Raw genomic sequence first — 12,384 nt, forward strand, 5'->3', positions numbered from 1 at the left:
ATTGCTCTACTGTTCTTACATGAGTCCTCCACCGTTTTATTGTTATTTTTTTAAGTGTATTTATTTATTTTGACAGAGAGAGAAAGAGAGAGAGAAGAAAGCATGTACATGAGTGTGAGGGAGGGAGGGGCAGAGAGGGAGAGACAGAATCCCTAGCAGGCTCCATGCTTAGCAGGGCTCAATCCCATGACTGTGAGATCATGACCTGAGCCAAAATCAAGACCCTGACGCTTAACCGACTGAGCCACCCAGGTGCCCCCGTACTCCACCATTTGAATCCTTGACAATTCACAGTGAGGTTCTATGTGATCATCGGCCACCAGTCCCCTTCATTATTTTCAACAACTTTCGACCACTGTCGTTAATTTACATTTCTAGCTATCCCTGAGAAACATTTCAACAATTAAAACCAAATGCCTTTTTTAGTATTTTTATGTGAATGATTTATGTGGGTTTTATTGTATTACCACTACGGTTCATACTAAATGGTGTAGATTATATAAAGTCATACATTAACTTGGAGAAAGTCAACACGCTGAAAATGGTGAATCACCACATTAGGGAACTTGGCATCTCTTTCCATCTATTCAAATCTACTGTATGTTCGCCAAATCTTTTAAGTTCTTATTGGATATATACTCTCTTCGATGTTAGAGTCACATGGAGATATTTTACCGCTCTTGAGAATGAAATCTTGTCGCGTTATACTCCGTATTTCCTGCCGACACACAGCCAAGCTACTGGTTTCTGTGGACGCGCGCTTGTGATCAGTCATCTGATTGGTCACACCTTTCCGCTACGGATTCTTGCGTGTGACCCCCCAACAGTGGTGGTCTGTCTCTTGGTTTTGTCATCTCTGTCTTGTTCTGGTTTGTCGCCTCCCCCTGGGGCTGGAACTGTCACCTCCATGTCTAATTCCCGCCCGGGACAAGCACCTGCAGGGGAGGGTGAGCCGCGGGCACTCTGGCCTGCCCTCCCTCCTGGTCCCCCATTGCCTCCCCGCCACACCTTCCGTCGGACCACGACACCCGACGGCCCTGAGAAGACAAGGCAACTATGAGAGAGCCTTCTGGCTCCCACCCACGGCCCCGCAGCCCGCGCCTGTTACAGACGTCCTCTGTGACCAGGAGGAACGTCCTCCGCGCACACCCGGGCACCTCTTCTCACCCTCACGGATGCCACCCCAGCCACTTCCCCGCCTCCTTGGGACTGGAGCATTGTCCCCAGCACACAGGCGTACAGCTTCGCAGCCATCCCAAATAATGACCACCACAATAATCATCAAACCCAAAGCCATTCTCCGCCTGCTTCCCCTGCCCGCTGCGGCTGCCGCCCCATTTCAGATTTGACTCGGCCACGCTCGCAAAAGCTGCAGAAATGCACCAGAGCCCGGCCTCCCATCTGGGATCTCTCTCTGTCTGCCCCTCTGTCTTTCTCCGGAGGCTCGCCTTGCCTGCAGAAGTGAGCAGGGCCAAGGGGTCGCTGGCTGGAAATGCCTTAACTTTGATACAAGACAACGTTCCCACCAGGATCCCCATGCGTCAAGTCCTGAAGGAGGAGGGGGGAACTCAGATCCTTCTGGATTCCTGGCCAAATTTCACATTGATCTCTGCGCTGCCCAGAGTAACCTGTCTTTGCTGGGGTTGAGGCTCCTCCGGGGACTCCAAGACTCCAGGTTATATCTAGATGTTTCTTTTCATTAACTTTGTACTTGATATGGTAAACCCTTTATTTTGCAAAACCTGATATTCTTCTACTTGGTTAATGACTGTTCCTTCTTTATTGTGTTTCATTTGGGTCTGGGCATCTCCTCATCAGGGAGAGCACATGTCTGCGAGCCCCGTCTGTCCGTCCCCTTGCAGCTGCCCGTCTGCATCTCTCCTGATTCCAGGGGCTTGCCGTCACCCTCCAATCCCCACCGTGACTTTCCGCCCTATTCTTTTGCTCGTGACCCCTTCCTCAAACATTTTACAATCAACATCACACGCATTTTATAACCTCCCTCCCTCATGCTCCTTAGCTGCCTTCTAATACCCAGGGCTTCTCAATTTCATCTCACCTTGGCATTCTTCATTTTTTTTTAACTTCTTCGTTCCTAGAATCTGCCTTTCCTTAATTTTATTCAAAGCCCCCAGACAAAGCAATCTAAAAGTTCAAAGTACAGCCTGCCAGGCTTATGCTCTCTAATTCTTGGAGGCCATGTTTTCCTGCTTTTCTGTGAAATAATCTTGTCAATGGCACATTTCATTTGGATTTTTACTCATCCTTAAATGACACGTGAGCTCCCAAGTCTGAAATAAGGTTTTGTAAAAAGAATGCACTGATGGTTTTCTGTCCCTTCATATTCAATGTGCAGATTAGAATCTCTTTCTCCATGTCTGTCTCTGTCTCTGTCTCTGTCTCTCTCTCTCTCTCTCCTTTAGTTCTTAACTTTAAAGGTACATGCCAAGTGAAATACCCAGGTGCTTTGGAAAATATAGAGACAAAATCACAAGTAATTTTAGCAATCATCAAAACATTATTGCTAAACATATAAAAAAAATATCTTTAAAGCTGTTTCTGCTCTTTTCACCCTGAGCAGGCGTGTAGTATAAATACCTTCTTCCCCAGAAACACAGCAGGGGAAAACCACTACTATCCGTGGCCCACCTTCCCACGGCCTCCAGATGCACCTGTCACAGGGCTCAGTTGGTTAAGCATCTGATTCTAGATCATGACTCAGACCATGATCTCATGTTTTGTGGGATCAAGCCCTGCCTGGGGCTCTGTGCTGACAGCGTGCAGCCTGCTTGGGATTCTCTCTCCCCGTCTTCTGCCCCTCTCCTGCACATGCTTTTTCTCTTTCTCAAAATAAATAAACATAAAAAAAAAAAACAACTTTAAAATACAGCTTACAAGCCCCCTGAGGCCTTACTTAAAGAATGAACAATTATTCTAGGGGTGCCTGGGGGGCTCAGTCAGTTAAGCATCCAACTTCAGCTCAGGTCATGATCTCACAGTTCGTGAGTTTGAGCCCCAAACTGGATAGTGTCTGGGTTACCCCCTGGTTCCCAAACAGGCTCTCCGCTGGGGAAGGGCCTCAGCTGTGGGGCTCTGCGCTAACAGCTCAGAGCCTGGAGCCTGCTTCAGATTCTGTGTCCCGCTCTCTTTGTCCCCGGACACTTCATTTCCTTTTTATGAAACCGGGACGATAACGATCTGCTTTCCTCCCGCTGCAGACAAGGACAGTGACACTCTCTGCCAACCCAACAACTTTGCAATGGAAAGCACAGAATCACAGTAGAGCTGTGTGTTACCTCCCCCCGCCCCACCCCTGTCTCTCAAAAATAATTACATTTAAAAAGAAGAATGAACAATTATTCTAATATTCATGTATATTGCTTTAAACTGGATTTGACTTTTTTTTTTTTTTTTTTTTTTTTTTTTTAGCTGATTTTGGCATCTTCTAACATGCAGAATTCTTACCAGGAAGCAAGTTGTTCAAGTACCATCCACATACAAAATAAAGGCCTGAATCAAAGAGAATCATCCAGGAAACCCAGCCAAACGTCACACCCGTTTGCTCCAGAGGCTGGTACATGTTATTCCACTGAATCCCTGGAAGGAAGGGAAGGCCACAGTCAGACCGCACACCCTTTCAGGGTAGATTTTGGCGGGGTGAGTTCTTGCGTTTTGGAATCTCAAAGCAAAGCTGAGAGCATCTGAGAGCAAAGACCATCCTGTGGATCATAGTTCTGCAAATGCAATGTCAGCCTGCTTAATATCACCTGTATTTCAAGGCGACCAGAGGGAGCAGCTTTAACAACACTTTAATATCTAACCCTTGCGATTTTGCTTTCGTGCTACTTTACTTATTTCTGATTTTGTGGCCTCAACAATATACACAGATCCAGGGTGACCCGATGGGGAGAGGTGTTCACATCAGCTAAATCAAACCCCAGGACTCCGTTGCACATTGTAACAAAGACCTTCTACCGTAGCGCTTGAAACATGACCACGGCCAACTCCCAAAAACCCAAATCACTGAAACTCTTCTTTAAAAAAGCAAAAAGCATCCCCTTGCGATGCCTGGGTGGCTCAGTTGGTTAAGTGTCTGACTGTTGGTTTCGGCTCAGGTCATGACCTCACGGTTCATAGGTTCGAGCCCTCCATTGGGCTCTGTGCTGTCAGCACGGAGCCTGCTTGGGATTCTCTCCCTCTCTCTCTCTCTCTGCCCCTCCCTGCTCACTCTTGTTCTCTCTCTCTCTTTCTCTGTCAAAATAAATAAATACACTTAAAAAAAAAAAAAAAAGCATCCCCTTACCTGCTTCTTGCCCTTCTAGGAAGGTAACGAAAAATACTCCTTGGCCAAAGGCGGTGGTGGAAAGCAGGCACTGCCCGGGGACAACAAGAGACAAACAGCATGTTAGTACTTGACAGAGACCCCATAAAATCCTCAGCGCTAAATCCAAACAGACCAGCGTCACCAGAGCAGGCGGAGCCGCACTGTCCTCCAGGTGGTGATTTCCATACGTGACCCTGGAAGCCTACGCCGAACGTCAGCCCATTCTAGAAAGCATGCTAACAAGCTAGCTTTTGGTGTGAAAAGGAATTATTTCTCTTCACTGCAGTGCCTCAAGTGCCATAAATCCAATGCGCTGCGCCCAGAAATGCAGAACACAGAACAGCGGAAAACGGAATGGAGCGATTTCTTATTTTTTATTACTAAGCGAATGCCCTGGAGCACACTGCAGGCCGACTGATGGAACATGTACACCATTCTACACTAGAAAGGGGGCACATTGAAGGAAAATGTTATTTTATTTCCAGGGGAGAAATCCTATGTCAAAAATAAATAAATAAATAAATAACCCCATTGAAAATGCATTTTATGCTTGAAGATATCATGTACCAGAGTTAGATTTTTTTGTTTTTTGGGGGGGGGGGGCTAGGAAACATGTGAACACGTAAAAGGAAGTTAGACTCGGTATGCTCCAACATTTAAACAGATGGATTGAAGTAAAAACCATATAACAGTGTTTGAAATTCAGGCCAGGTGGTCAATGTCTCTTTTCCTACATGTGAGAACTATGGGGTCGGGGTGGGGGGTGGTGACACATGGTCTCAGTTTTAATTGAGACCAACATTATGGGTTATAAAGTATCACCGGTGTGACATAAGCTAATGGACATTGGTGAGCAGGTAACCATGGAGAAAAATCCTGATTAAAGACGCCATGTTTTTTCAAGGTGCACACACATCCATGCTGTATGTACATGGCCAGTCGGGAAACATGAAGGTTTACACGAAGCTGGAGAAAAACAATTTGGTCTTCACAGAAGTATTTCACCCTAAAGTTCAAAAGGAACAGAGAAAGTGACCCCGTCCCAACAAATGAGGATACATCTACCGTCATGACGTTGCATGGGACCAGTGACCTCGGAAGGCTTCAGATGCCCCCTCGAAGCCCTGGGATTCATCCCTCCTCGGCATCTCCCAAATTCTCCCCTAGTGGCTCTAGCCACACCTCCCAACAGACTGCACTTTGGGAACTTGGCCTGACCTGTTGGGGACAAGTGAACCCTGGGGCATAATTCTAATGTTTGCAGGGACAGTGCTGGCTCGCCTGAACTGACCGTCCTCACAGCCATCTGCCCATCCCTTCCACGCGGATTGAGTTCCCACTATGCACCCGGCTCTGCACTTGCCAGGAAACTCAAAACAGAATGGACGAGTGTCTCTCTTCTTTGTATTTCATATCCCAGACTTAAAAGAATTCTCATGCTTCTCCAGGAGTTACATGGTACACGGATGAATGAATTGGCATTGCTAATGGAGAGATCTTCCCACCTAATGTGAGATGATTCCTGATGCTTCAAGAAGAGTTTATTTTTTTGCTTCTAAAATAGCTTTAGAAATCTACTTCTTGGGACGCCTGGGTGGCTCAGTCGGTTAAGTGTCCGACTTTGGCTCAGGTCATGCTCTCACGGTTCATGGGTTCAGGCCCCACGTTGGGCTCTGTGCTGACAGCTCGGAGCCTGGAGCCTGCTTCGGATTCTGTGTCTCCCTCTCTCTCTGCTCCTCTCCCACTCACACTCTGTCTCTCTCTCTCTCAAAAATAAATAAACATTTAAAAAAATTTTTTAAAAAAAGAAATCTACTTCTTTCCATCTGTGATACAGAGAGGCACGGAGTCTCTATGGCTGTCTTTAGGATGTTACTGATTTCCAAAGAGTCTCCAGAGGACAGTCCCCATTACATGAAAAGTGCCAATTCTCAGCAGCTCCTCTCTTGCAAAACCACTGCAATGTCAACCAATGACCATTATAAGGTGTGCATCTGCGGGCAGCATCAAGACCAGTAGGCTTCAGGGGCCCCTGGGGGGCTCAATTGGTTGAGCATCCAACTCTTGACTTTGCCTCAGGTCATGATCTCACGGTTCATGGGTTCAAGCCCCACATCGGGCTCTGCACTGACAGCTCAGGGCCTGGAGCCTCCTTGAGATTCTCTGTCTCCCCTCTCTCTGTCCCTACCCCACTTACACACTTGTTCTCTTTCAAAATAAATAAAACTTACAAGAAAAACAAAAAGAGAGACAGACGTAAGCATCAGAAAGCCCACCAAGATCTGAAAGTGATAAGTTGACATGTGATGTGGTGACTGCTTTGTTGGGCAGATACAGCAGTTGTATTTTGCACATCTACAAAAAAAACCAACCCACCTACCAGAAACGTCTGAATGACAACACTCAATTGGTTACGGAGAACCAACAGAACGATGTAGGGCAGGAAGCTGATCATGTACACCAGGCTAGTGCAGAGCGCAGCCGTGTTGGCTTGGCTGAAAAATGTGCTCAGGAAGTAACTCAGCATGACGACCGACACCGCGAAATCCAGGAGGAAGAGGAAGATGATACAGGCGTTGCTGTGCGCGAAGATGCCGCTCACTTTCAGAATGATGGCCAGGGCGGCACTGCTGATGGCCAGCATGGCCATGTTCTCCAGAAACCAGGCCAGAAAAAGGATGGTCGGGTGCACCCCCATCATCCGCACGTACTGTCAAGAGAAGGGAAACAGAGTCGTGACCCGGGTACTCGAGGAGGACCAGACCGGATCACGGGAAAGGCAAGGAGGCCAGCGCTGGATACGGCCAGCTTGGAAATCAGTGGCTCAGTCGGTGAAGCGTCCGACTCTTGGTTTCAGCTCAGGTCATGATCTCACGGTTCGTGGGTTCAAGCCCCACGTTAGGCTCTGTGCTGACAGTGCAGAGCTTGTTTGGGATTCTCTCTCTCTCTCTCTCTCTCTCTCTCTCTCTCTCTCTCTCTGCCCCTCCCCTGCTTACTCTCTACCTCTCTCTCAAAATTATAAATAAACACGGAAATAAATAAGAAAACCAGTAAAATAAATAGGTGAACAATATGGAAAACAATAGTGCAAGTTCAAGTCAGAACTGAATGAGAACACTGCACTTTGCCACGTGTCTCCTTCACCTGAATAAGTAGGAGGTTGGTGGGTAGTGTGAGCCCCTCCTCCACAAGGTCGGCGTTCATCTGGTACTTTTTTTTTTTTTTACATTTTTTAATTGATTTTTGAAAGAGAGAAAGAGAGAGAGTGCAAGCGGGGGAGGGGAAGAGAGAGGGAGACAAAGAATCTGAAGCAGGTTCCAGGCTCTGAGCTGTCAGCACAGAGCCTGACACGGGGGCTCGAACCCGCGAACCATGAGATCATGACCTGAGAGGAAGTCAGACATTTAACCGACTAAGCCACCCAGGCACCCCCACCTGGTACTTTCATGAACTCTCCTTCTTAGAAGCAGTTTTGACAGTTTCAAATTTTAATGATATTAAAACAAAAATAACAAGGCTCCCCGTGAGGCAATCTAACCACACATCAAGTGGGAAGTGCACCCTTACGTCTTTCTGGGTTGTATAAAAATTGCTGAGGCAAACCGTAAGAGACTCTTAAATACAGAGAAGAAACTGAGGGTGGATGGGGGGGACAGGGAGGGGGGAGAAGTGGGTGACGGTCACTGAGGAGGGCACTTGGGATGAGCACTGGGTGTTGTATGTAACAATGAACTACGGGAATCTACCCCAAAAACCAAGAGCACGCTTTACACACTGTATGTTAACCAATTTGACAATATATGATATTTAAAAAAAAGAAATTAAATTGCTGAATGAGCAACACTGGCTCCCGTCTTTGAATGTGGTGAGCCTGCCCTTGGGCCTCCTTCCATCTCCACAGGAAACACCTGTTGACTGGCAGAACGTCAGGCTTCAATGTGGAACGTTTGCCTTGAAACCCCCGCCTCAGCTCGTCTGTGTCCAGGAACCCCAGCAGAGAGGAGGGCAGGCCAAACAGAGTCCGGGGTCAGTTATGGGAACAGGATTTGGCTCCAAAGCCCCGCCTCTCCTCCTGGTGTCCCAGGCAAGCAGTTGGACTGATTACCTCTTCTATCTGGATCTCTCGCTCGTACACCAGCTTTCGGACCATGCTGGCCACAGACACCATCCACGTCAGCATCATGATCAGAGGGAAAAAGAAACCAACGTTGTTCAAGAATCTGCAAGGAAATAATCCAGTCGGCATCCGAGGGCAAGCACAGGGTTCTACCCAGAGTCAGGCTCACGTGTGGGTGCTTTTTTTTATATTGTCCTCGGAAGCTACGAGTCCTTTTAAGGAACACTATCTCATGTGGCCATTTCAACAGGCTTTTGACTTAGGACCACTGGCTCGTGTCCTGATTTAATACACGTGCAACTCACAAAGGAGACACATGGGGTGGGAGTTTCCTGGAGCAGCCACTGTCGCCTGCCCCCAATCAGTCCTCTCTGACACCTTCCTGGGCAGAGGAGGTGCAAAGAAGGAAACTGGCCATTAACTCATGACTACAATTTCCCCCACGTAGTTGGGACCATTGTGTATCTGCAATCAATGATATCCATTGACCACAGATTATCGCCTATATTATACATGAAAACTGACCGTTGAATGTCTCCCTGTCTCTTTCCCCAATGCTCACCTCCCACCCACTCTAACCAGTTTTCTTTCTTTTTTTTTTTTTCGGTATTTTTTTTTAAGTTTATTTATTTATTTTGAGAGAGAGAGAGCATGAACACAGAAGGGACAGAGAGACAGGGGGAGAGAGAATCCCAAACAGGCTCCATGCTGTCAGCACAGAGCCCCACACAGGGCTGGAACTCATGAGCCGAAAGATGACGACCTGAGCTGAAATCAAGATGCTTAACCGACCGGGCCACCCAGGCTTCCCTTGACATGACCCCTGTCTAGAACACCCATGACAGCCATGCCTCAATCCCAATGGGAATTTCTCCACTATTTTCCTTCTTGAGCTCTCAGCTGTGTCTGACGCCGGTGACAGGTCCCTCCTTCCCTCCTTTTGTTCGCTTCCAGAACAACTCCCAGCTTTCCGTCAATCTCCTCTCTTTCCTTCACTGTGACTTCTCCTTTAAACATGGGATTCGCACCCCAACCCTGCACTCTGCCTCTTCCCCCCTTACCCTCTGCGCTCGAGACCCACATGTTATTATTATTTGATTCATCACCGAGGCCACCCAAAGGGGCAAGCCATTTTAGTGGACATGTGGTATGCAGACGAACCAGAGAGAAAGGCCCTGTCACAAAGGATCCTGCTTTCCACTGGGGGGTGGCGGCACTTAGCATAAGCCAGCACAAGGAGACACACGGCATAGTGTCAAATATGTGAAAAACGGCTTCGGCCATGGAAGGGAGGAGATCTCAAATCGGGTAGTTGGCCAGGGTGTCTGTGGAGAACAGACAGAGGAAATGGGCCCCACAGGAATCTGAAGGGACATGGCTCCAGGCAGAGGGACAGCAGGTGCGAGGACAGGGGACAGTGGCGTGACTGTCAGGGGCAAGACTCAGGGGTGGCCAAGGATGGTGTGGATTAGGACACGGAGGCGGGGGGGTGGCACGTTAGCTGGGGCCACATCATGCAAGAATTCCACATGTCCAGGCGAGGGCTGACAAAAGGGTTCTGGAATGGGGAGAGGGAAACAAAGAGGGGACATATCAGGTGTATGGATTTTAAAAAGACCACCGAATGCAGCGTAGACAGAGGAAAGCAGGGTTGCTGCAGTGTGGACAAAGCTGCCGGCGAAGATGCCGACCTGGAGACAGAACCCTCTGGCTGGGCCCCACCCACCCCCAGACCTCCCCTTAGAGCGTTATCTCCAGTGTGGACCCTCGGCCCTTCACACCGGACGGTGAGCCCGTCAGGGAGGGACCCCCACTGCGCTTCCTCTGCTTGGCAAAGGCCGGCCACATAGTGCAAGCCAAAAATATTTGTTCATGAAACCGTGAATGAGGACATAAAAGGGGAGTGGGGGTAATTTCTTCGTTTTTATCCATTTTTCTGCTTAAGACGACTATAGTGAGCGATCCACGGGGTGAATCACATCTTAAAGCGAAATTATCAGCTCACTGGTAGGCTATACGGCGACGGCATGTAGTCAACTCATGCGCTACTCGGTTTTGTGATTTTTCTAGGGATTTTGAGTCATTGTTTTTATAGTGTTTTATAGCAGGAAGTGCCCATATACTCTTTACACCTGCTCATCTCACAAATGACATCTCTTCTCTGGAGTAACCCAATTTGCCACAAAAATGAAGCTTGGATCGCCTGGAAAGTTAAAAACAACGAATACAGCGCTTACGGGGGGGGGGGGGGGGGTGTGGGTGGGGAGGAAAAAAGTTCATGTCTGTTCATGAACTTTATCCTTTTTTACTTAAAAGCACTGGAATTGATGGCTGTTGACCTCTGTGCTTCCAGCACCGCGGGTCTTACAAAGGAGCCAATAAGCATCACACACAAACGTTAAGATTCCGTGTGAGTTATTCCAGAAGCCACACGGAGTCAGGATTCTATGTGTGTCTGGGGCTAGGAGGGCATGCCCCGTGGACCCCTGCACCCGTGTAAAGGAGAGTGTCACGAGAGGCCAGAAACTGAGTAAACCCAACTCTGGGGTTCTTGCAGCCACTACCCCAGACCCCAGACAATGCCCAGACGCTCTGCACATGCATGCCGCTTGAAAGTACCGGAAACAGCTGCTAAAAATAAGCAAGGTCAAGAAGGAGTCACACAAAAAAGTAGGTAAGAGATGAATGAGGCAAAACCCTACCCCCTGTAGACCTAGAAGTTCCCATCAACACTGCGCTTTGTATCTTCATTTCTTCATTTGTCTTTAGTTTATCCTGAGAAAGTGAGAAAAAGCAGGAAGGGGAGAGAGAGAGAATCCCAAGCAGGCTCCACACTGGCAGCACGGAGCCCGACACGGGGCTCGAACTCACGGACCATGAGATCATGACCTGAGCCAAAATGGAGAGTCGGACGCTCAACCGACGGAGCCCCGCAGGCGCCCCCAAACTGCACTGCCTACAGTCTAGGGGCATGATCTGAGGGCACAACACATGGAACAGGATGTGTCCAGTGGGTGCCAGGCTGCATGTGAAGGTGGGTGGTGTCTGGAGCCACTCTTGCGCCCAGACCCTATCTCCAGGGAAAGAGACGACGAGCGTTACACGAAGAAGACACGTATCTGCAGGAGGCGCTCGGTCCTTGGGGCCACGGAAAAGAGAGCCTCCGAGCTGTGTAGCCATTAACGTCACCTGGTCGTCACACTGACGGGACTCTCTTGCAAACAACCGGGCAGGAATACCCAATTCGTTCAAAACGATACCAAGCACAAATCCAGCACATCTATGTAAGGAATACAGGTGGGTGCGTCTCACAGTTATTAACAAATGAAGACCTGCCCAAAAAGACGGCTACATTAAGCAGATGAAAATCGTCAACAGGGGTGCCTGGGTGGCTCAGTCAGTTGAGCTTCCGACTTCGGCTCAGGTCATGATCTCACCGTTCCCAAGTTCGAGCCCTGCGTCAGGCTCTGTGCTGACAGCTCAGAGCCTGGAGCCTGCTCCGGATTCTGTGTCTCCCTCTCTCTCTGACCCTCCCCCGTTCATGCTCTGTCTCTCTGTCTCAAAAATAAATAAACATTAAGAAAAAAAAAATTTTTTTTAATTGTGGATGTATTTGTTGCTATCAATTTCAAAAGATTCAGTAGGGCAATTCCCTACGTGAAAAGCACCCCACCGCAGAGCTGCTACAATTCAGTGAGGAGATGGCAAGACGGCAAGAAGGTCCAAAATGTGAACTGGAAGAATGTGAGAATGTGGAAAGAAACATCAGGAAAACAACAGCCACCACACAAATGAGGACATAATTAGACGAAGCACAGGTCAAATCGATAACTGCCCAAAACATAGTGAGGAACACGGAAAATTGAAACACAACTAAAAGAAACAAATAAATTTTTTAAAAAGGTATTTTTTTTTAATTAGGGAAATTTAGGGACACCTGGGT

The 12,384-nt window shown here is 48.1% G+C and overlaps 1 protein-coding gene across 1 annotated transcript in view; it reads right to left on the reverse strand.

The window, feature by feature from the left end:
* The window catches only part of ABCA13 (ATP binding cassette subfamily A member 13), a 390,771-nt gene that overhangs the window by 210,894 nt on the left and 167,493 nt on the right, over positions 1–12,384 (reverse strand). Inside the window, exons 32-35 of the mRNA XM_058725626.1 lie at positions 8,430–8,544; positions 6,705–7,034; positions 4,304–4,373; positions 3,466–3,597 (exon numbers count right to left, since the gene is read on the reverse strand). Coding sequence (XP_058581609.1) covers positions 3,466–3,597; positions 4,304–4,373; positions 6,705–7,034; positions 8,430–8,544 — 647 coding nt within the window. The remainder of the gene's footprint in view (positions 1–3,465; positions 3,598–4,303; positions 4,374–6,704; positions 7,035–8,429; positions 8,545–12,384) is intronic.

Source organism: Neofelis nebulosa, chromosome 4 (genome assembly GCF_028018385.1).
Source record: "Neofelis nebulosa isolate mNeoNeb1 chromosome 4, mNeoNeb1.pri, whole genome shotgun sequence".
Lineage (NCBI taxonomy): Eukaryota > Metazoa > Chordata > Mammalia > Carnivora > Felidae > Neofelis > Neofelis nebulosa.